Genomic DNA, 25,634 nt, shown 5'->3' with positions numbered 1-25,634 from the left:
GAGAAAACCTGGGATGGGGTTTTTTTTTTTTTTATTCCAACCTGTAATCTTTCTATCATTTGGACGATGAAAGGATTGCTGGTAATCTCTGCCCATTCCTTGATGAAATGGGACAACCTACCTCCTACCCCCACTCTGGCGTCAGTGGGGACGTGGGATCAGTTTTTTACTGATCTATGCGTTCCCTCCTGTTCTGCTGCTTCCGCGCCTTCTTCACAGGATCAAGCAAGAAGGGAAGGAGGCGATTCTTGTGGCCCAGGAGATCTTGGTTTGCTGAGATTGTAAAGATGGCGGTGGGGGACCCTTGGACCCTACCACTATGGCCAGACCTTCCCTCACGAGGTCCGGTATTCTATCCTACCTTACAAACGCTAAATTTAGCGGTTTGGCTATTAAGACCCACATTCTGTAACATTGTGGACGGTTAGCCTCAGTAGTTCTACTTTGGTTAAATGCTAGGAAGCTGGCCTCCAGAGTGAATAATCTGGAAGGCATATGTCTCCTGGTGTAAATCCAGGGGTTGGCACCCCAGGAAATATGTCTTGGGTAGGATCCTTGAATTTCTACAGATAGTACTCAAGGCCATGTTAATTTCCAATCCTATCGATGGCCAGATGTCGGCCTTATCAGTCTTTCTTTTCATCAATCACTTGCTTCCCTCTCTCTGGTTCATAACTTTATTCAGGGGGTAATGCAGATTAATCCTCCAGTTTGGTCACCCCTGAACCCTGGGGACTTAAGTTTAGTCCTGTCGGCTTATACAAGCAGCCTTTTTTTTGGAGCCAGTACAAGATATTCCCTTGGTCCTCTTGACGGGGGGAAAACCATTTTCTTGGTTGCCATATCTTCTGCAAGAAGAGTATCGGTGTTGGCTGCTCTTTCTTGTAAGGGGCCGTATCGGTTGCTCATAAGGATGAGCTGTATTGCGGCCTCATCCTGAATTCTTACCGAAGGTAGTATCGGGTTTTCATTCAAACCAGGATATTGATTTGCCTTCATTTTTTTTTTTTTTTCCAGAACTTCGTTTCTGTGGAAGAAACGTCACTACATTTTCTTGATGTGGTGAGGGTGAGAGCAGTCAAGGTCTATTGAAAGTGACTGCTCAGTTTCGTAAACAAATGTTTTGTTTGTGTTGCCAGATGGTCCTAAAAGAGGACAGAGAGCATTGAAATCTACTATTTCTAAATGGATTTGTTAAATGATTGTTCAAACTTATGGTTTAAAGAGGAAAATTCCTCCTTTTTTATAGTAAAGCGCACTCCACCAGGGCTGTTATTGCTTCTTGCGGAGTACATCACAGCCTCCATGGCTTAAATCTGCAAGGATGCAACTTGGTCTTCAGTCCATACATATACCAGATTCTAGTAAGTAGATGTAAAAGGCATGAGGACATCGCCTTTGGGCGCAGTGTATTGCAGGTTGCAGTATGAGTCCTCTAGTCTCTTGGTGCCCTACTTTTGTTGTATCTCCCTCCCTTCAGTTGGCATTGCTATGGGACATCCCACATAGTAACTACTATGGCTCTGTGTCCCGTGATGTACGATAAGAAAATAGGATTTTTATAACAGCTTACCTGTATAATCCTTTTGCGTACATCTTGGGACACAGAGGTCCCTCCCTTCTTGGTATACACGTGTCTTGCTTTTCTACAAAACTGAGGTACTCCCACCAGTGGTAGGGGTCATACAGGGAGTGCACTATGGCTCTATGTCCCATGATGTACTTCAAAGAAAAGGATTTTCTCTTTTGTTCACTGACGTACACAGCTCCAGTAATCTTGACCATAGGGTTATTACGCCACCTTCAGAAGAGGACTAGGCAGAACATGTAATGCATGTGAAAAACAGAACTTTACATTTCTGCCCAGGGGGGTCCCTCTGGTAATAACCCCTCAACCTGCCTCCTGCGGATCAGTTTTTTTCTGCCTAGTGAAGGAGAAAGACCTAGGCTCCCTGCGGGACCATCAGTCTTGGGGATTTTTCTGGATTTGTGCCTTTTGCGCAAGATTTTAAGATCCTGTGATCTGCTATCAACAGCCGGTTGGTGACAGGCTGGATAATCTAGAGCCTTGTAGTCTCCCCAGCCTGGACATGGAGTGTATGCAGACCCTAGCTACGCGCTGGGTCGGCCATGACATGCCCCCCTCCAGAGGCGGGCGGTGAGTGCAATGCTTCGGGGCACACACATGACCGGACTACCGATGTCTTTGTCAGTGTGCTGTGGCCAGCGGCCACCCCGTACTGCTTGGGAGTGGGTCTGAGATGTGATGTCCCCAGCTTGTCTGGGCAATGAGTACAGCTCTGCCTTGGTGGGATTGAGCAGTTGGGCATTCCCTGGGATGTCAATTAAGGGGCCCCTCTCCTCCCTCTCTTCTCTCCCTGTCCCTATTCCCATGGGGGATGCTGCATAGCTGCACTGCTGAGTGGTGTGTGTACCTGAGCCAGGGGTCCTCCGGGGGGCTCCAGCCTTGGATTGGAGGCTGCACTGGTTGCCTGTGTCCCTGGGTGTCTGTGGTCTCTCCGCTGGGTGTCTGGAGGCTCTGCATGGGCTGTCACCATAGCGCTGTTCTGCCGCCATTATCTGTTCATTCACGGTGTACAGTTGCTTGTCTGCAATTTCCTGTGTCTCTCAGTGGAAAGCGTGGTCGGGGGCCATTTTCCCTGTGATTATCCCATATACAGGTCGGCCGGCCGGCGGCCATTTTGTTGTAGCTCAGTGTGGTTTTTATCCTCAGCGCTGGTCCCTTTTGCTCAGAGCAGTGCATTTTTTTTTTTTTTTGCTCTGGACGCCTGGGAGCTGATACTGGACACAGGCACCTGTAACAGAACGGTGCAGCACTCAGCCGGGGTGACGAGTCCTGCGGTGGGGCCCCTCAGTCTGCAGCATTTAGGAGGGTGGGATTGTGCACCTGTCCTAAGTCCCCAAGGGTGGCAGACAGGGTGGGTCGGCATGGGTTCAGAAACTGGTGTTTCTTCCCCAGAACTCCCTGCAATTGCAACCAGCTCGTCTGCAAACAGTGCAGTGCCTTTGGACACTGTCGTGGCCCTTGAAACGTTTGTTGCCAGGGAGGAAGCGGTGTGCAGGCGCAAAGGTGGTAAAAAGCGGCCCCTGCCCCCCCCCCCTCCTCCGGGGAGAGCTCTGACTCGACTCGGGCCCTGCAGCGACTGGCGGCCCCTGCTCTGATATGTCCAATGACGCTGACCAGGAACGATTGGACAGTGAGGATGATTCCGGGTCCGCGCAAGACAAAGCGCTAGTTGGAGCACTTATCACAGCTGTGCGTGATACCCTGAAAATTCAGGATACAGCAGGATCCTCCGCTGAAGTAACGGTCCCTTTTGGGTCCTGTAAGCCAGCCCGTACACCTAAGGTGTTTACGTATCTGACTTATTTCGATAAGTTCATATTCAAGGAATGGGGAAGCCCGCAGCAGACCTTCTCGATCCCCAAAAGAATGGCGGTGCAATACCCTTTTGAGGAGAGCCTTCTTTAAAAATGGTTGGCTCCTTCGGTCGTGGACCCCCCCCGTATCCATGTTAAATAAAGTAACCACGATCCCGATAGAGGGGACTCCTGCATTTAAGGACCCTACAGACAGGAAGGCCGAGGCAGTGGCCTATTCCTTGTTTATGGTTGTGGGGTCAGCAATACAACCAGTACTGGCCACAGCACTAGTCTCGCAGACACTTACTGAATGTGCAAAACTTTTTTGCAGCGTGAATTGGAGAAGCAGCAGGCTACTCCTGTCTGCCTGGAACTAGCAGAGCAGTTAGTGCACTGCCTTAAGTATGTTTGTGACAGGGCCCTGGATACGCTTTGCTCTCCAGGGCTTCAGTGTCGGGAGTGGTCCTGAGGCGCCCGATTTGGCTAAAATGCTGATCTGTGGACCAGGCATCTAAAAAAGCCTTGACAGATCTACCCTTTCTTGGTGAGCGGCTATTTGGAGCCTCGTTGGATGACATTATTAAGAATATCACAGGTGGGAAGAGCACCTTGCTCCCAAAGGCCAGGAAGAGTAAGGAGCCACTCCGCAAGCAAGGGCCCTCATTTTCCGCTCAAAAGACTTTTTCATCCGCCCGGGACTTTGGCTAAATGCTCCCAGTCCAACAGGGCGACTACTGAGGGACAGAAGCGTCCCTGGACTCGGAAGCCTAACAAGCCAGAGAGCAAAAATGCTTCTGCATGAAGTTTTGTCCCTGCCCGGCACTCGGGTGGGGGGGGGGTCGCCTTTGGGAGTTTGCAGCCCAGTTGGCCTCTCAGGTGTCTGACCAATGGGTTTGCGAACTGATTTCATCGGGCTACAAGATAGAGTTCCTCTCTTGGTCACCAAACATATTCTTCCCCTCCAGCATAGCCTTACTCCTGGCTCGCTGGGAGGCCCTGTTGGGGGCAGTAAGGGACCTGCTAAGCCGCAGGGTGATAGTGCCTGTCCAATCTTGGACCTAAAAGCTCTCAATTGCTTTGTAAAAGTACAGAGGTTCTGAATGGAATCAGTACGCTCAGTTGTCGCTGCACTCCATCAGGGGGACTCCCTGGCGTCCTTGGACATCCAGGACGCGTACCTGCACATACCCATATGCCTCAGGCATCAGAGGTTTCTGCGATTTGCAATAGGGAAAGCCCACTACCAGTTTGTGGCTCTCCCCTTTGGCTTGGCTTTAGCACCCAGAGTCTTACCAAGGTATTGGCTCCAATTTTGGCATTGTTGTGACAATGTGGGATTGCAATTGTGGATTACCTAGACAATCTCCTCCTGAAAGCAGCTTTCACTTCAGAATTAAAGGAGGATGTGACAATCACCATGCATACCCTGCATGAATTTGGGTGGCTGTTGAACCTAAAGAAGTCGGTGCTTGTGCGCAAAAAAACTGCCTATAAAAAAATAGGCAGTAGTGGAGTCCTCCCGACGCATTTCGTCCTCGTGGACACCCCAGATGTCCATGAGGACGAAATGCATTGCGAGGACTCCAAAACTGCCTATTTTTTATTGATAAGCGCTTCAGTAACTGCATAAATGTTTGTTACTTTTTTAAATACTATTTTAAATGGAATTACAGTATATGTTCCTATATGTATTTCGGTTGATGTTGGAGATTTCTGTTACTCGTATCCATACGTTGGAGGAAGGCCTCTTCTATATTGATTTCGACCATCCTGTGACCTGGGAAGTTCACTCTCTATAACCAGTGTATCGAGCATGCATGACCCTTAGAATATATTTTCATTTGGGTCCACACCATTTGGTAAGCTTACATCTATTAAGGTGGTGGTATCGTCACACGGGTGGTTACTTGGTTGAACTATAATCGGACGGTTCATCTGATATTCAATCTCATATTTGTGACTTCACTTCTATAAAGGACTGTCTATTTTCTTCACAAAAAAAAGTTGTATTTTTTGTGTTATTTATGTTCTACACAAGGTTCATTCACTCATTGATGTATGTACATTAATGTGTATAAGCATGTATTGATGGAGATATAATTTTCTTTATTGTGTAGTCCAACAATAACCATGTGAGTTTTCATATATAAGCAAAACTATTGCACAAATTTATGCACACTTTTTTTTTTTTTTTTTTTTTATAGCGCTACACTTTACATACTGTTATAAAAATTCTATTTTTGTTCTAAAAGCCACGAAAAGGCCTCTTATTCTGGGGCTTATTCCTTTGAGAAGATGGAAACTGTTTATTCTTCTCAGAAGAATGAGCTAGGACTTCCTCTAAAGAAGAACCATATAAGAACTTGCCCTCAAAGGGTATGCCGCAAAGTTTATTCTTGGAGGTAAGATCACCTTCCCAAGATTTTAGCCAGATGGCCCGTCTAGCTAAATTAATGAGTGCTGATGTTCTGGCAACAGATTTTACAGAATCTGCTGCCGCATCGGCCAAAAAAAGCAACTGACTTTGCAATAAGGGGTAGAGAATCCCTGATCTCCTCTATGGGGGTGTTGGAGGAAAGAAGGTCATCCAGACGTTGGACCCACATGTCTAAATTCGTAGCAATGCAGGTGGATGCTACAGCTGGCTGTAAAGAAAAAGCAGAGGCATCCCAGGCCTTATGTAATAAGGAGTCGACCTTTCTATCTATTAGTTCTTTAAGGACTCCAGAGTCCCTAAATGAAAGATATGACTTTTTAGATACTTGTGACATAGGAGCATCTATTTTTTTTTTTTGAAAAAAACCTTCTCAAAATCGGACTGTAAGGGAAACCTTCTCTTATGTCCTCTAGACTGGAACAACCTTCTTTCAGATTTTTTCCCCTTCAGAAAGGATCATATCCTTGAAAGAGTGATGTACAATAAGAGACCTAGATTTCCATCCTTGTACACTTCGGTACATCTTATCCTGAACACATTGGGCTTGCTGAGATATCTCGATCTGGTCAGAAGTATATATTGACCTTAATAGTTCATCAATATCCAACTGGAAAAAGATACCTAGTTGAGCTGCCAGTATCCTCTTCCTCTGATGCAGACTCCTCATCAGATGTAGATACTGGATTCTCACCTTCTTCCAGGTCAAAAACATTATGTGAACTAACAGTCTTTGACACGGAGAGGTAGAGATCTAGCTGAGACTGAAGGCTCCTGAGTCACAGGCTTAGAAGTGGAAGGACCTAGCCCGGCTACTCTGTCGTTGAAGGACCGAAAAGAGGCCACTACCTGATTCATAGAAGCCATTAACTCCTTTAAAGAGGCAGTAGACCCAGAACCTGCCTTTGGCGGAATACAATCCTCAAATACTTTTTTATAACTATCAGCCTGGCTCTACAGTTCCCACATTTTTTTTCTTTTTTTTTTTCTTTACAGGTTTGTCAACCTAGAAAAAAAACAGAACACAAACACCATAAAAAAAAAGGCTTATGCAGACTCCACTGCTGTAGAAGCTCTTTATCTACAGATAAGGGCTTACCTTGGGGGCAGTATTGGACCCAGATGCCGCCGCTGGTTTAACTCAAGCTGATGCTCCATCCTCAGTCCTGTCCTCATACTCCATAGAGGAGAACGTAAGCCAGCTTGTGAGACACCTCTGACCACTGCTGCACTGCTAAACTAGTCTGCCTTGCATTTGGCAGACTGTTTCCAAAGCAGTGAGTCCCCTGCATTGTTCTACTCTGATATCCTTTAAGAAAACGGCGTCCAGGAAGTGTCATGTCACTTCCGGCTCCGGTGCCATCTTGTCGCATCACCGGAGGTCCTCCGACACCATTTTGGTACACCCAACATGGGGAAGATATGAGAAAGATGCCCTCTCCACCCAACTAGAGGCTGGAAATGGAAGGGAGTTGCCGCTGCTTAACAACCAGGGAGGCAAGTAAACCAATTCTTGGTCTATAACAGGGGTTGACAAATTTGCTTGGATTCTAGGAGCCAGCTAAAAAAGTGAGGAGCCAGGTCCGTGACGGCGATCTGGACCTGTCCCTGGCCTGACATGGAGACGAGTGAGGGGTAGATAGCCCCCAGCCCCCCACATATGAGATCACCTCTCATTGGACACACCGCTTGAGTGCTAAATGGCCGCTGTGATTGGCCATTTAGCATGATCTGTGATTTGCTGTATCCAAGGGACACGGCCAACACTGAACTTCCTCGATGCGCGCCCATGGCGGCGTTCAGAGGGGAAGTAAACAGGAGGATGTCCAGGGACGCCCTCCCGGCAATTGGTGTCCGCGCTGTAGACATCTTTTGTCTATAGCGCGGGCACGAAGTGGTTAACAAAAGAATGTGACTTTTATTTCTGCCATGTTCCCGCTTAATAACGTCATATCCCCGCTAAGGGTTAGATCAGGTCCGCCGGAAAAACTGACAGGTGAACCTGATCAGACAGCCCTTGTGAAAGGGGTCAAGCAGGGAGGATTACAAATAATATTTTTTTTTTCCCTTAATTAAAATTTTTTTTTTTACTTTTTACAAAAAAAAAAAAATTATATATATATATATATATATATATATATATATATATATATATATATATATATATATATATATATATATATATATATATATATATATATATATATATATATATTATAATGAGAAGCCATTTACCAGCCACCACACTCACCGTTGGGCAAAAGGCACCAGATGACGCCCGCAATCACTTCCTTCTCTTCACTTTGGGAAGGAAATGGGCGGGCAGTGAAAAACAGGCAGGGGAGCTTCACTCCATTAGGATTAGCATTATTGGAATAGGGTGTAATTTCTACATCCACCACAAGATGGCGCCAGACTACCGAAAGATTTTAGAAGGCCGCAAAGCCGCGGCCTCAATTACTGGCCGGCGCGGCCCGATGCAATTGCGCGGCGGAGTTTGGGGTCCAAATGGAGACAGGATACCCCAGCAGCGTTGCCCCAGGCGCCAGGACACGAATTCTAGTCGCAAATGCGACCGGGCGCCCGGGGTTTGTCGAGCCCTGGTCTATAAACATAGAAAAACACCCCAGACATGGCCACAACAAGTCCTGGATATCATCAACCGAAGGGGGGTTCCACCAACCACTGTTACCACACCTATATAACACAACAAATGTTACGGTGTGCTCCTGGAGAGTCTGAAAACACAAAACTGAGTCAAAGGAGAGGGAGGGTTATTTTTCAATGTTTTTTATGATTTTGTGTTTCCTGTAGAGGGCGGAGCCAATCATGTCTCAAGTAGCTGTCCTGGAAGATGAGGGTGGAAAATTGGTTTACTACCACTTTAAGTGCACAAAGTGTCATTTTTGTCTTCTGCTTCATACCTCTTCTGACAAGTTTTCCTGACACCAAGAGAAAATTGTTGACGGGCAGGGCTCTCCAGCTAAATGACTGCCTCAACTCTGTTCCTGTGTGCTGTGTGAAGGGGGGTGTGTCTCTTCCCTCCAATCAGCTCTCTGAGCTCTCCTCACTGAGCTCTGCAGAGTATAATTTTAGCTCTCGACCCCCTTGTTTTCTGAAAGCTCAGACAACCTTTATAAATTCTACACTTTTAGCAGATTTAGGTGTCCATTTATGAAGCAGTGAAATCTATTCACCGCTTCATTCTCCGGCACTCACAGACTAGATCTTTCTCCTGTGTGTGCCTTTTTATGAAGCGGAATTGATCTCTTCACTCTTGGAGTGAAGTAATGTACAAATGCTTCGAACAATGGAGAACAGCCCCTGATGCTGGAATCTCGTGAGACTTTACGAGATTACAGTACCAGAAAAACACAGATGTCAGTTTATTAAGCTGTGATAAATTATCACAGCTCAGTACACTGGTGTGTGTGTGTGTGTATGTGTGTGTGTATATATATATATATATATATATATATATATATATATATATATATATATATATATATATATATATATATATACACATACATATGACGGGGGACATGGTTACAGTGTTGGGGGGGGTCTTAACGAGGCATTAGGACGTTAATTATCTTCCTCTTTCCCCCTCAGATCCCCCCCCCAGATTCTCTCTTCACTCCCCGATTGTCCACCTTTGAGATGGTGAATCGGGGAGTGTGAATTCTGACTCGGATCGCCAGTGAAGCGCTGAGATCGCAGCTTCATAAACTGTCTGTTACTGTGTCAGTCTATGAGGATTCTCTGTGTGGAGATAATCGGCGTGAGAACATGTTCCGACACTTCTCCACCGATTATCTCTGGTTCATAAAGCGTTTTAGGGCTGTGATCAGCGGCAATCCTCGGGATCACTGCTGATCACTGCTTCATAAATGGACACCTTAGAGAAGAGAAGACCTGCAAGTAAACAGATACAACATGTAGGAAGATTTGTCTCCGTGCATCACCTGAGGCCAGTTATTTTACTGCGCATATGTAAGGGTTTACAACCATTTATAGTTTTTTTCCTTTTTTTTTTTCTTCATGTACTCACTACTGTGTTTTCTGTGTTAGGTCCCAAAAGCCTTTGCTTCGCCCTAATAGCCTGAAGCTGCCCAGCGATTCTGATGCAGAAACAGACTCTCGAGGGAGCTCCCCCACCTCAACGGTTTCCAACAATAGCAGCAATAATGATAGCTTTGGGGGCATCATGTCCTTTGCCAGTAAGTTTTCTGCTGTGAAAATGGTAAAATCCAGCTTGTACGTGGTTTCTATGTATAACTGTGGAGGAGCTAAAAAAGAACCATCTAAGCCAGATTTTTTAAGATAAGATGACAGGAGAAAAAGCCCTACCTTGTTCAGAATCTTCTTCATGTGCATAGTTCTCTCCCTCATAAGGCTGAGCTCGGTGTTGCTGCAAAGGGAGGAAAGTGCATTGTGCATTTTGAACAAGGGTGAGTGTTCGCTCCTGTGATGCTGGGAGCAAGAACTCAATACATGAGGTGCTTTAGCAACAAAGCAGAAATGAGGAATGCTCACAACAGGAGTTTTTTTGGACAGGCTTCAGGGATTCCCGAAAATGGCTTACAGGTATGGCAATTAAATATAATTTTAAAATGCTACAAAGTGTTTTTACCTACTAGGTCCCCTTGGCTGCCTAGTTAGTTTAAATCCAATATGAACTTTAAAGCTTGCATGGGTTTTTACTATTTCTTACTCTTCTCATAACGAAGGACAGGGCTCTTGCTGTAATTGAACTTTAATAATACAGCCTTGCCCTAAGAATAACCCTTGTCTTCTTTTCCAGGTAATCTGTATAAAAGTCACAGTAGCACCTTCAGTCTGTCAAGCTTGACGCTTCAGACCAAGAGTGGTCGAGATAAAGTGACCCCATTTCCAAACTTTAAAGGTAAGCATCCTTTTAGAATAAGGGTAGCATAAGGAAGTAGTCTATAACCGAGCTTGTAAGGTAAGTACCTAGGACTTTGGGTCAGGAAATGCATAGACAGGGCAGTTTTCTACGAAGGGAAGGTAAGTGTTCCCACCTGGAAATGTGGATGTTGGAAAGAGGTTGGTTGTAATGTAAGTGTAGTGTTTGGGATTCTCATGTTTCATTAATCATTCCATTATCTCATTTATCTCTCCCTGTTTTTTTTTTGTGTTTTTTTTTTTTTTTTGCAGACTGGGAGTTTGCTTATATGTGTAGTCAAGTGTGATCGCTATTGTGTGTTTTATTTATTTTTTTATTTTATTTTTTTCTTCCACCCTTTTGTTTTTTGTTTTGTTTTTAATCTGCTGCATGCTCCGTCCACTTGGGGTCAAAGACCAGCAGAAAGTGGCAGGGGAATTAGGAAAAGGTTGGTATTGATTCTTTGTGATCTTGAGCTTTCAGAGGTTTCCAAGATCACGTTCACTCTTGTGTAGCGATAGCGTGTGTGTTTTATATGTAGGTGTGCTGTTGTGTGAAGGTTGTTTGGATTAAGTTACAGGGGTCCCCATACCTGATTTCTGTGTGTGGCTTGTCTCTACCCGTTGTGCAGCTCTTCTTGCAGAATAACACATGGTTATATCTTATTCGGCATGAAATAAAAAAGGGGCCACCTGACATGATTATAATTGAATATCATTTATATATTTTTTTTTTTAAAAAAACATTCTCACATCTTGGGTAACCATAAGTTGTGATTTTTAGCTTTCACCTGCAATGTAACCTACTGGTAGAAGCTGGTATTGCAGTGGTACCATCTAAAGACCTTGGTACCCTATAGGGCTCATTTATTAAACTGGAGAACAAATGAGCTCTCAAAATTTTACACAAAACCCAGATATTCTGTTCGGTCTTAGTTTTATTTGTGGAGTGTAGATATATAAAAGCACTTATGTTAACTTTGGTTTGATTTGTATATTCTGGGACTTGTGTTTTCGAAACACACGCAGGTATTGCAGGTACAGGGGGTTACCATTGGCCATCTCATTTGCCATTTCATCAGTTGGGTTTGTGAGATCTGCCCCTTCGTTTCACCTTGCGTGATGAGGTTTAAAATTCCAAACAGTAAGTGTCCACACCTAGTCAAATATATTGAGACATCCAGATGAGGAGGTACACTATGTGGGTAACATTTCTGGACACCTTACTATCACATTTTATGCTTTTAGCTTTTTTTGATAGCGCATTTCAAGTCCTGTAGCACAGCACAGAACCATGAATCTCCACTGACGAACATTAGCATACAAAGACATTTTGAACAGTTCTGCATTGTCAACCTTGTGGCAACGCTTTGGGGAAAGCCTTTTCTCTGTTTCTGACCTAAATGCACCCATGTGTACAAAGGCAGCTCCATAAAGACATGGTTTGATGAATTTTCCATGGAGAAACTTGAGTGGCCTGCACAGAGCCCTGACACCAACCCTACTGAACTGAAATGCCAATTGTAGGCTACCTCTTCTCATCCAATATCAGTAACTGACCTCAGCTTTTATTTATTTTTATTTTTTTGAATGGGCACACATTCTCAGACACAATCCAAAGTTACCCAGAGTAGATGTCTTTGTAGCTGTGAAAGAAGGCCAATTTTATATTAATACCTGTGCTTTTTTTAATGGATTGTGCAACAAACTCATATAGGTGCTTGGTCAGCTTTCCACAAAATTGGCTATATAATCTATCAGTGGTCGACAAATTCAGGCACCATATACTCCAGGTTAGGAGCCAATCGGCAGATTGGGGGAGCCAGTGAGCATGTACTGCCTTTTTAGCACACTAGGTATTAGTTAAACATAAGCACCAGGTGACATTTTTGTAGGTACCCCAACAAAGGTGGCTTGTGAGGTCATTTAGTTCCAGTAATCAAGTATCGGGGTAATAAGTCATTACACAGCTTAGGCTAGGGCTTGCATTGATGTGTCTAGTGCATCCCTATGTTATGTTGTTGCTGTCTACCCTGTAGTTTTCTCTGTAGAACCAGCTATTCTATGTTAGAAAAAAAATCCCTGTAGGAGACTTTTTTTTAGGGATTCAGCTGTTTGACTGATTTGATTGGTTGCCACTAACCTTGCATTTTTCGTCCCAGTATTTGGGCTAAATACTATAATGGAGATAATTGCAGACTCCGGTCCCGCCCCTGCAGAAGGTGGGTGCCTGTAGCATGAGTTCTGCATGTTAATCCACTCCTAGCATCCTCTCTACAATCCTCTCTACCATCCTACCATTTTGTGCTTCTCGTTGGTCACCATTTCTCACACACAGTGCCTTGTGCTCGTCACTTGTTGTGGTTGTTTTTATAGATTTGGTCACGTGACCGCATTATCAGGCGTCCATGTTTCTTACAGGTCATGGGTAGCTGGGATAATTCCCCCACCCATGTTCTTTCTACCCTTTTTGCTCTTACTTTTAATATTTTGGTTCTGAGCGGTGAATTTGAAATTGGCCAGAACAAAGTGGGGCTCACCGATTACAATATGTGAAGAAAGAATTGTCAGTGTTGCCCATAGTAACCTAAAGCTCTTTCTTTCTGACAGTATGGAAGGGAAAACACAAATCCAAACCGCTCTGGAATACTTTTTTTTTTTTTTTTATCACTGCATTACACCAGCTTCAACTTAGTGCGTCAGAGTAACCCATCTATGATGAAGTAGAACTAAACTCCCTGCAACAATCTTTATTTTTTTATTTTTTTATTTTTTTATCCCTCCTTCACAAATGCTTACAATTTTTTTATACATTTTTTTTTTTTTCCACTTAACTTTTTGAACTGCTTCACAGTTGTCCCAAAAGCAAGTGGGTTCCTAAGCCAGGCATTGAAAATTACATTCCGCAAGAAGCTAACGTGTGACCGTATGGTCCGCTGTTCTCTGCCAGGTCCTAGATACCTGGAAGACACCGGCAGTGCAAAGGCACATGTGCCAGGGCTTTTAGGATGGAGGCGTGAGGGAGAAGGCCATACATTCTGCTTTGACCAGTTAATCTTTCCTGGCTGGGCAGAAGCCCAACCATTGTTGCTGCTGGGACCTACTGCTATTTTGACAGCTGATGATTTGACTTCTTTATTAGAGAGGTGTTAACGGTTTTTTTTTTTTTTCCCCACACTGACAGCTGTAAAGGTTACATCAGCCAGCGCTTATTAAAATAAAATATAATTCCCAGATATACTGTATCTTACAATTTTTAAAACGGCTCCATTCCCCCTCCTATAATTAACCCATGTATGAAAGATCTGTATACTTGCCTATTGCCGGACCACTCTGTGTTTATGCTCGGCCAGTCTGTGTCATGGAATCTCCCCTGTGTCAGCCAGTGCAGGCTGCAGGGGAGAGGAGAGAACACTTGACAATGGCCTAAATACTTGAGTGGTGACATCACCGATAGGCTTACTATTGTCAGTGGTTCCTCCTTTTCTCATGATGCTACTGCTAGCTATAGTACAGTGTATTCTACTGAGTGCAGTAGATCAGTAATAAAACATAATTTATTAAAAGACAAATCCGCAACTCATAAAAGTGGAGTAAGAGTAGGCGCAATCACATATAGGGTCTCTGTCATCCCAATCCGGATTTCTGTCTGGTGCGGATGCCACCGGATGCTGTGGGTCCCGAGCTCCAAGTCTGTCGTGGTTCCTTTTTTGTCGGTGGACATTGGGAAGTGAGACCAACAGGTGCACGTTCGAAGCATGCATGCTCCTTCCTCAGGCTTGTGATGCTAGGTAAGTATGCAGGTCTTTCTTCCATAGGTTAGATGGCATAGAGGTTAGGAAGGGGTAGGGAGCAGTTTTAATATTGGGTGCTTCCCAGAATACTACTTTAAAATGTAAACCTAAATGAACACACTGTAGAAGGCTGTGGCTTTCAGGAGAAGCTAATCACAATGTATCTAGTAAAAAGGAGTTGCTGAAGCAAACCTGAAAGCAAGAAAGTTTTGTCATGTAGATTTCCTATCTAACTCCTGATTTTCCCTATCTATTATCTCTAATCCCATGAACAAAAGTGAAAAATATTGCAGTGTACGTACTATTCCTTGAATGTTGAGGCTGCATTTGCTTCCTTCAACCTTTTTATTATTTTTATTTTTCACCTGTTGATTAGTTGGTGTTTTGTTGTAGGGTGCCAATGTTAGGAAAAACTGGGTTACCCTAGAACAGTATTTTAAGACTGCAGAATGCCCCCCCCCCCCCCCTTTCCTTTTCCATCATATGTGAGGAAAGAGCATTGTTGCCAGCTATCTCTGTAGACAGCAGAGGCAGAGCGCATAGCAAGTTATTGGCTCACAAGGTTTTGGAGGTATCGACAGTTTGTTTTTGTGCATTTATCAAACAAATATAGCTACACTTTCCTTTCACATTCCTTTCTCTCTGTCCTGCAGCAGTATAGCTGTATTTTGAAAAGAAAAGATGATTATCACCATGGGTAAGTCTTACTGCAGGTCCTGGAAGGGCAGTTTAGCTTCTACCTCAGAGAGCAGCAAGACTTGACTTATTCCAAGTATGGCAGCTCCTTTTTAGGTTGCATTCACACTTGAGTGTTTTGAATTGCGGGCAGATTTGCCACGATTTGAAAGCGCCAATGTGTGAATGACAAATCGCAGGACTCACATTTGAGATGCCGTTCTTTTGAATGACACCTAAAATCGCGGTGTGGGTCTGCCGTGATTGTCACATGATAGATCGTGCTGCAAATCGCCTCAACCCGCATCGTGTTAAGCATGTTGCCCAAAAGTAGTTCCTAAACTTTATTGCGCGACATGCTTCATGCAATGTGGTTTGCTGTGATCGCAGCACGATCTATCGCGTTATAATCACGGCAGACCCACATCCCGATTTTAGGTGTCATTCAAAAGAATGGCATCTTAAATGTGAGTCCCGCGATTTGTCATTCACACATCGACACTTTCACAACGTGGGCAGAATCGTGGCAAATCTGGCCGTGATTTAAAACGCTGAAGTGTGAATGCTGCCTTAAAGGTACAAGCACAACATACAGTAGGTACTGATTGCAGTACAACTTGGCCATGTGCACTGAAAAATCTTCATAGGTGTCTCAAGGGCAACACAGACAGTTTCAGGATCTTTGATAGGGAAGGGATACTGTGTATGGAAAGGAGAAATCTGGATTTTTAAATTCACCTCTTAGTGCTTTTTTCCTATGCTGTACCTTTCACTTTCATTCTCTCTAGATTTTTGTCACTCTAGTATATTGTTGAATGTCTGTAATTTTTCATCTTAATTTCTTCCCTTGCAGCCAGCACCAGGCGTGCTCTGGTAGACCAGAAATCCTCTGTTATAAAACACAGCCCTACAGTAAAGCGGGAATCTCCTTCCCCACAGGGTAGAGCTAACAATTCCAGGTAAGACTATATTTTCTTTTATGGAAAACTTTTTTTCTGTACTTAGAGGAGCTGCAGTCTGCTCACACAATTTGTAATAAAAACATCTTTGCCATTCTGAAGCTTCCCTCCAACCCCTTTGCATATTTTATATATACTGTGATTTTGTATTTGCCAAATATGCTGCAGAAATCTCCTTCCACTGAGTCTGGCTGCAACCATGCTGCTGCCTGTTAACTTCCTGGATTTACACAGAGGCACACATCCAGCTCTGCAGCTCTCATTGGCCCTCATGACTAATCCTCCCTCCTTTCCTAGCAAACTTAGGAGAGAGAGAGCTGTGCATGTCATAAGCCTAGGCTTTTTACCTGACAAGGAAGGGGGCTATATAAGGTATTTACTGGCAGAAAAAACATTTTTACTATCCAAAGTTAAAATCACAAGGGTAGAAGATTTAATAGATGGAAAGATGAAAAAATTACTGAAGTTCCACTATTTTATATAGAAAAAGATCTAAAGAGAAACGGTATACAAGTGATAAGTGGGGGTAACAAATATGCAAAAGAGTTTTGACAGTAAAACAGAGTGATCAGTGGTGTTCTTTTGCTCGGTTCCCAGTGTAGAGGTGCTGGGGACAGATGCAGCAGCAGACTGATGCTGCCTCCACCTAGATAAGTGTAAATCTAAGAAAAATACAAAAAAAACAAACAAACCCATACTTCTCTTTAACCACCTCGCGCCCGCCCTATAGCCGAATGACGGCCGTAGAGCAGGCGCGTTCGTCCGGGTGGCCGTCCCTGGACGTCCTAATGTTTACTTCCGCAATGCGCGATCACGGAAGTTCTGTTTTCGCCGTGTCCCCCGGGGACAGGCAAACACAGATCGCTGTAAACGGCCAATCACAGCGGCCGTTTACAGCGTGATCGGCGTGTCCAATGGCAGATGATCTCATATGTAAACATATGAGATCATCTCTCTGCACCGCTCTCCCTCCTCACACAGAGTGTGAGAGGGGAGAGATGAACGGCTGCAGAGGCAGCCGTTCTGCCTCGAGTTAAAAAAAAAAAAAAAAAAAGTGCCATCCTCCCCAGCAGTGCCACCTGTCATCAGTGCCATGTCTAAGTGCCATCTGTCATCAGTGTCACATAGTGCCATCTGTCAGTGCCACCTGTCAGTGTCACGTGCCATCTGTCATCAGTGTCACGTGTCATCAATGCCACTTATCAGTGCCATCTGTCATCAGTGTCACGCGTCATCGGTGCCACGTATTAGTGCCACGTGTCTTTAGTGCCACGTGTCATCAGTGCCACATATTAGTGCCATCTGTCAGTGCCACATATTAGTGCCATCTGTCATCAGTGCCACGTGTCATCATTGCCACGTATCAGTGCCATCTGTCATCAGTGTCACGTGTCAGTGTCCTGCTGCTTCAAAAGTGTAATAAATAGTCAACAAGTTAGATGTGTAATTTATGTTCCTAGAACACATGATGGCGCTACCTGCATGTTGGGCCTCTCTATGTGGCCAGGCTGTGAAAAAGTCCCACACATGTGGTATTGTAATACTCAGGAGGAGTAGCAGAATTTTTTGGGGGGTGTCATTTGTGGTAAACACATGCCATGTGAGAGAAATAACCTATTACAATGACAATTTTGTGGAAAAAAAAAATGAAAAATCTTAATTTTGCTAAGAATTGTGGGAAAAAAAATGACAACATCAAAAAGCTCACTATGCCTCTTACTAAATACCTTGGAATGTCTACTTTCCAAAAAGGGGTCATTTGGGGGGTATTTGTACTTTCCTGACTTGTTCGGGTCACAAGAAGCAAGATAGGCCACCAGTACATCAGATGTGATCAATTTTGTGCGATTCGCACCACAGCTTGTAGACTCTCTAACTTTCACAAAGACCAAATAATATCCACTAATTTGGGTTATTTTTACCAAAGATATGTAGCAGTATGAATTGTGGCCAAAATTTTATGAAGAAAAATTAATAATTTGCATAATTCTGTCACAGAAACAAAGAAATATGCGTTTTTTTTTTCAAAATTTTCGGTCTTTTTTCATTTATAGCGCAAAAAATTAAAACCCCAGAGGTGATCAAATACCACCAAAAGAAAGCTCTATTTGTGGGAAAAAAAGGACAAAAAATTCATTTGGGTACAGTGTTGCATGACCGAGTAATTGTCATTCAAATTGTGAGAGCACCGAAAGCTGAAAATTGGTCTGGGCAGGAAGGGTGTTTTTTTTTTTGTTTTTTTTTTAATAAACTAGTGTTAGTAACTTAAATTGGCCTTAAACCTACCTTATGACATGTTCTTTACAGCAACACCCAGATATAAGCGCAAAAAAAGCGGAAATTTGGGAAAAAAAACAATATTTTCTTTTTTCTATTTTAAAAGAAATCCAATAAAATCTAATTTTGTCATAAATTTAAGCCAAAATGTATTCTGCTACATGTTTTTGGTAAAAAAAAATTCCGTTAAGTGTATAATAATTGGTTTGTGTGATCACGGACATATGTACCCAAATGATCATGTACATATGTGTGCAGATAATCATTGGGACATGTGATTTTAGTGGGACATATGTGGGGGACATGTTTTATTATTAGGGACATGTGTTTTTATTATTTGGGGACATGTGTGTTTTGGGGACATATGTGGGGACATTGTGTTTGTACTGTGTGGTGTGTTGTGTGTTCACACTAGACTGGTGATCAGTGAGTAAAAAGCTGTAAAAAACAGCTCATACTCACTGATCATCAGCCGGCTGCAGCGATCTGCTCTCCTCTCCTCAGCGATGACTTCTGTGTGAGGAGAGGAGGAGCCGATTGCCTAGCAACCGGCTGATTGAACACGGCCGTCATGTGATCAGGAGGGGCAATCACAGAGCCCTCCTGACGATCTGAGATGCGCCGTGTCCGGGTGACACGAGCACATCGGGATCGCGCCGCTGTGCGGGCGCGATCCCGCTCCTTCTGAAGGACGTTCCTGAACGTCCTATCAGAAGTAGATGGCTCCCACCCGGCCGTATATGTGCATTGGCCGGGGGGAAAGTGGTTAAATGTATGTGTGTGTGTGTGTGTGTGTGTGTGTATGCATGTATGTATATACCCCCTGGTGCCTGACAAGTATAAGAACGTGGGTGCCGAAATGACAGGACCAACAGCGCATGAATGCGAACCTAATGACAAAACCACCCAAGTGTATGCAGAAGTGAGTCCAAGCAACCTGCAGTGCCCAGACAGGAAATTAAAAACGAACACTCAGGGCTAAGGAACCAACAGACCGTGGTTGGTAGTAGTAAAGGTGTAATGGTGAACGTGCACATAAGACGTATGGACTACAGGCGAGAAGATTGTGGGACGACAATCAATTACCAACGAAAACCTCAGCCCATATGGACCTGTAGACATGACAGATCCTGGATGTAAGCACCAACTAATGAAAATGCAGCGAATGAAGGGCAAGAACATGAAAGGCATATGACATAAAAAACGTGCGAAACATGGGAATACGCAAGACGACATGGAAAAAACGTAAGAAACCATACCTTGCACAAGAAACCATAAATTGCATATATGACATATTGGACCACAAGCGAGAAGATAGTGGGCCAACTATCAATATAAAATGACACCTCAGCCCTATGGAACTGTAGACGTGACAGATCCCGGACGTGAGCACTAGCTAATGGAAAAGCAGCGAACTAAAGGCATGTGACACAAAACATGAGCAACATGGGAACCGCAAGCAAACATGGGACACGTGATTAACACGGGATACGTGAGGGGACACGCAAGAACATGTGAAAAGTAAGAAAAACATGAATTGCGTGAGAAGCTAGAAAAAATAAAAACAAACTGCATGAGAAACCGCAACCCACATGAAAACCACAAGCTGCATGAGAACTGCAAATCGAAAGTGAACCGCAAATAGCCAAACCGCGAATTTCACGAGAAACGTGAATCGCATGCTAAACCGTACATCGCATGAGAATGCACAATCGCATGAGAAAACGACGATGCAACAAAACCCCAGGCAAGCATGATCATTCCACCCACACAAACGGGCACACACATGGACAGACACCGAGCCAAACCCTCCTGGCAGTGACTCAATCCCTATCCCCCGGCGGCACGAGGTATATGCAACCCACCACCAATGAGGCCCTGCCGTTCTGCCCCAAACATATAGATCTCCCTGCCAGACCAATCCACCCAACAAAAATACACCCCTCACATCCCACGTGCACCGAACACATCCAAAGCATGCCTCTGTTTTTTTCCTTTTTACCAACAGTTATGTTAAAACAAGAAAATGTTCTGGCTGAAAAAAAAAAAAGTTATAGCTGCTGACAATAAAGGAGATATATATATAGATATATATATATATATAGATATATATATATATATATATATAATATTTGACATGATATGTTACAACTTTCTGGATAATCAAAAGCACAATTATCTTACTGCCATAGCTGTTGAATTACCTTGCCCAACCTCACTCGTGCAGCCACACACCCCCAGACAGCCGCAGGGCGGGGGGGGGGGGCAGGAGGTGCGGCTCCCTCGGACAGGAGCCACCAGGCAGTCAAACCCCAATCCACCCCCCCCCCTCTTTCCAGGGAGAAAACAGGTGGCTGAATCCACCCCCCGGCAGAAACCCCGGAGGCGGGCGGGAGAAGTGGCTCCCTCGTAGATACAGGAGCTGCCCGGCATCTGGCATCTCCTCTCAACGAGCGGAGCCGACGGACCGAAACACCCCCCCCCCCGCACGAGAGCCAGCGTCCAATGAGAGGAGGCAGCAGAGGAGAGCGGTCAGGAGAAGGGTACAAAAGAATTTCCAAAGCATTAGAAATACCATGGAACACAGTGAAGACAGTCATCATCAAGCGACGAAAATATGGCACAACAGTGACATTACCAAAAACTGGATGTCCCTCCAAAATTGATGAAAAGACCAGAAGAAAACTGGTCAGGGAGGCTGCCAAGAGGCCTACAGCGACATTAAAGGAGCTGCAAGAATATCTGGCAAGTACTGGCTGTGTGGTACACGTGACAACAATCTGGGTATGGGGTAGAGTGGCAAGACGGAAGCCTTTTCTTACGAAGAAAAACATCCAAGCCCGGCTAAATTTTGCAAATGCATGTGGGAAAATGTGTTATGGTCTGATGAAACCAAAGTTGAACTTTTTGGCCATAATGCCAAAATATTGGTTTTGAGCAAAAACACTGCACATCACCCACAATGAAGCATGATGGTGGCAGCATCATGCTTTGGGGCTGTTTTTCTTCAGCTGGAACAGGGGCCTTAGTCAAGGTAGAGGGCATTATGAACTGTTCCAAATACCAGTCAATATTGACACAAAACCTTCAGGCTTCTGCTAGAAAGCTGAACATGAAAAGGAACTTCATCTTTCAGCATGACAACAACCCAAAGCATAAATCCAAATCAACAAAGGAATGGGCTTACCAGAAGAAGATTAAAGTTTTGGAATGGCCCAGCCAGAGCCCAGACCTGAAGCTGATTGAAAATCTGTGGAGTGATCTGAAGAGGGCTGTGCACAAGAGATGCCCTCACAATCTGACAGATATGGAGTGTTTTTGCAATGAGTGGGCAAATATTGCCAAGTCGAGATGTGCCATGCTGATAGACTCCTACCCAAAAAGACTGAGTGCTGTAATAAAATCAAAAGGTGCTTCAACAAAGATTAAAGGTTGTGCAACCATATTATTTTAATTTTACTTTGCTCCACCTAAAAGAATTCAGTTTGTTGTTCAACTGTGTTGTACAATTTATAGGTCACATTAAAGGTGGAAAAAGTTCTGATATTAGTTTTCTTTAATATCGGAGAAACCTGACATTTTACTAGGGGTGTGCAGACCTTTTATATCCACTGCATCTATGGTTGGCTTTAAAGTGGAAGGCAAATCAAAACCTACTTAAGCTTATATCTATTCCCAGACCTATTCTATCTACCATGTAAAAGGAAAGATGGCTATACTTTTTACCTTTTTTCTAAAGTCAATCCGGCCACTTGATCACGCTAGTGGTCAATTTCAGTGAAGAGAAGAGATCGCAGACAAGGGCCGCAGAGCCTGTGTGTCAACATCACCTATAGGCTTGCTATGGAGCATCTGTTGTCTGCTGTCCCTTCTCTACACTAAAGCTGATGCTGGGACCCAGTCATGTGACTGGACCAGAGCAACTTCAGAATAGGCAAGTATAGACATCCTTCCTTTTACAGAGTAGATGGAAGAGGCTTAGAATGAGGAAGGCAGTAGATTTGGGTATAGTTAGATTTTGACTTGTATTCTATTAAAAATGTTTGTATACCGTGTCTGACCGGTGTCTGTTTCTTCTTCTTCTTTTTCTTCTTTTTCTTCTTTTTCTTCTTTTTCTTCTTTTTCTTCTTTTTCTTTTTTTTTTTTTTTTTTTTTTTCTTTTGACTTTGCAGTGAGAACCAACAGTTTCTGAAGGAGGTTGCAATAGGTGTCCTAGAGGGGCAAGGGGTAGGCTGGCTGAACATGAAAAAAGTACGTCGCCTTCTGGAAAGTGAGCAGCTGCGCGTTTTCATCCTGAGCAAACTGAACAGGTCCATACAGACAGAAGAGGATGCTCGCAATGATGTAATCCAGGAAGTGGTGAGTTCTCCATCACTTTGTCTTGCCTTTTTTATTTTAATAACCTGTAGATGTCAACCTTCCTTATTTACACCTGTATCGGGTAGAAATTTGAGAATATGGGGAAAATATAAAATACTGTTATATATAGATCTTTGAGTAGTAGAGCTTCTACTGTAAGAAACCGTGAGCAAGCAGGCATTTATTGCAGATGAGACATGCACCGTCTCTTCTGCTATGAAATGCCTCTACTCGCTAGCTTGCTGTCTTCAGTGCAGTAAATTGAACTGTAGTGCAGTCTGAGTGCTGGGGTGACTAGCTCTTGTACATGCGCAGAAGTGACTTTGTATCCCAATGGCCAATCCAGAAGTTAATGGATCTGGCAAGGGGCTGTCGGACAGGTGAGTATTAAGCCTTTAGTTCTGCTTTAAATTAGTTAATAAATAAATCAAAAAAAGTGTGCAGAGTCTTTTAGTTGTTTGTTTTTTTTCCTTGAAAGCAGCTACATCCTTAGTAGGGAATCCTGTCCTCTTATAGCATGCTGTAGAGCAGGGGTGACCAACCTTTTGAAAAGAGCGAGGGCCGCTTAAAGTGGTGTAAGAAGGGGAAATAGACTTGGCGCTATACCACCAGCATGCTGGTAAGTAATAAAATAAACCTAAATGAAAACTATCTGTTCATGCCCAGCAGTAATCTCTAGTGATTTTATATATATATATATATATATATATATATATATATATATATATATATATATATATATATATATATATATATATATATATATATATATATATATATATATATATATATATATATATAATACTTCCTTATAAATGTTAATAAACCATAAATAAACATGCGATTCCTATACTTGAGTATTAAAGTGCAAGTGCCAGTGAAAAAACGTGTGCGAGTGTTAAAATGCACAGATTCAACTATAAAATAAATATATGATTAATTAACAATTTTGCATGTCATATCTCAATTAGTGCACACATTAAATACCATGTGACAAATGACCCGTGAGAGGATAAAATGAAAAAAATAAATAAAAGTTAAAAATGAAAAAAGTGAACAGACTAGAAAATTATAAAAATTAATAATGAATGGCCCATATAAAAGTGAAAAATTAAAAATTAGATATTAGAAAAAAGAACAATATGTGATAAAAATTGATTTAGAAAATAATAATAATAAACAGTGGAAAAAATCTTCTGTGAGTGTCTTTAAAAAAGAGGGAGGGAGTGACTGCAACTGCTGCTCCCAGTGCTCGGTGACTGCTAATGTGATTGCTCTCACCAGAGGTATAAACCCACGCGGGGTGGATCAGCCTCCACAGTATAAGCCACTGTGTTGCTCTCTGGCTTTTCTCTGCTGTGGTCCTGGGGGTCCCTCGTTCCTCTGTTGGTATAGCGTGCCTTGTTATATGCAACAAGGAAGAGGCATATCCATAGTGTAGTACGTTTTGTAAATTGAGTTTTATTTATATAAACTTAAAATTACTCACAAACATTCAGTGTAAAAATCGTTTTCTTGTAATGCTTGGTTTGAAAGTCCCGCCCGGCTGTGTTGCCGTCTAAGCAAGAGGTGTACGCGTGGCCAGACAGCGTACACCTCCATAGAGGTGAATGGATGATCTGATTGGGTTGGACCGATCGTGTGAAACAGGCCTAAGGCTGCTTTCACACTGATGCTCTGCAGTTTACTCACACCATGGGCGCAGAGCAGGGCACCTGTGGCTTTCCTGAGGATTTTCTGCTCTTTCCCATAGACTTCTATTATAGCCTGCAGGTGTGATGCACTTTTTGAAAGCTCACCAAACCCGCAGCTAATATAAGTTTATGGCTCAGTGTAGGTAACCCGCAGGGGCACTGCGCTCCACCTGTGGATCAGTTTGAAAACGGCCCAGCAATCACTGCAAAACAGATATGTACATATATACACACACCTTGATTTTAGTAATGTACTTTTAAAACAGTCTTCCATTCAGGTATCGCCAGCTGTTGCTGCAACAGGCAGAGTGCATTTGGTATCTTCTTGCCTGTGACAGGAGCACTATACAGGCTTATGCGGCTCTGCTCTACAGCCATTTGCTTCCTCTACCACCGGCTTCATTCACAACACTGATGCTCTGGAATGGGCGGGTCGGCAATCCACGATCCAGGCTTGCCAACCTGCCATCCCAGAGCAGGAGGTCGCAGGGCCACATCAAAGGCTCCGCGGGCCACTGGTTGGGCACCCCTGCTGTACAGAGAGATCCTTACTTTGTGTAAAAGCAATGGTCTCAATGCAAAGGTCTAACACATCCCTTGCTGAGTCAGAGCCAGAGTTCACCAGTTGACAAACATGAGCATTAGCACCTATACAATTTAATATACAGTATATCGAATGGACTGCTTAGGTAATACTTGACACTAAATAGTTGAGGGCAAATGTAAAGAGGTAGTGAATCAGAATAAACTGTGTAGCCAGCTATAGAAAGGTTTTGTAATATGCCTTTCAGTAGTTCATTCTGTTCTCTGTGTCATTTTGTAGGAAATCAGCAGGAAAGTATACAAGGGCATGCTAGATATCCTGAAGTGTACGGTATCCAGCCTAGAACAATCTTATGCCAATGCAGGGCTAGGGGGCATGGCTAGTGTCTTCAGTCTATTGGAAATTGCTCACACGCATTATTACAATAAAGGTATGTTCTACTGTGACTGTATTGATTAGCAGGGTAGTGTGTTCTTGTGCAGTGTGTTTTTTTTTTTTTTTTCTTAATAATGAAGGTGCTTGTTATCTAGACTGTTCTATTAACACTTGTGTACAATCTACTAAATAATGTTCCCTTTTTTTCTCCCTTTGCTGTTCCCTTTCTGA

General features: G+C 43.5%; 1 protein-coding gene across 38 annotated transcripts in view; it reads left to right on the top strand.

Moving 5' to 3' along the window:
• Nucleotides 1-25,634, top strand: part of MADD (MAP kinase activating death domain) — a 170,675-nt gene that overhangs the window by 86,033 nt on the left and 59,008 nt on the right. For 26 of the 38 annotated variants that reach the window (XM_077461046.1, XM_077461019.1, XM_077460995.1 and 23 more), the window contains 7 exons: nt 9,893-10,041; nt 10,626-10,727; nt 11,143-11,175; nt 12,889-12,948; nt 16,049-16,154; nt 22,604-22,790; nt 25,308-25,458. In XM_077461046.1, coding sequence (XP_077317172.1) covers nt 9,893-10,041; nt 10,626-10,727; nt 11,143-11,175; nt 12,889-12,948; nt 16,049-16,154; nt 22,604-22,790; nt 25,308-25,458 — 788 coding nt within the window. The remainder of the gene's footprint in view (nt 1-9,892; nt 10,042-10,625; nt 10,728-11,142; nt 11,176-12,888; nt 12,949-16,048; nt 16,155-22,603; nt 22,791-25,307; nt 25,459-25,634) is intronic. The other 12 variants (XM_077461086.1, XM_077461084.1, XM_077461077.1 and 9 more) reach the window with 2 other exon arrangements.

Source organism: Lithobates pipiens, unplaced genomic scaffold, assembly GCF_037356315.1.
Source record: "Lithobates pipiens isolate NorthernLeopardFrog02 unplaced genomic scaffold, aLitPip1_a1.2 Scaffold_10, whole genome shotgun sequence".
Taxonomy (NCBI): Eukaryota; Metazoa; Chordata; class Amphibia; order Anura; family Ranidae; genus Lithobates; species Lithobates pipiens.
This window is presented reverse-complemented; position numbering and strand designations above follow the sequence as displayed.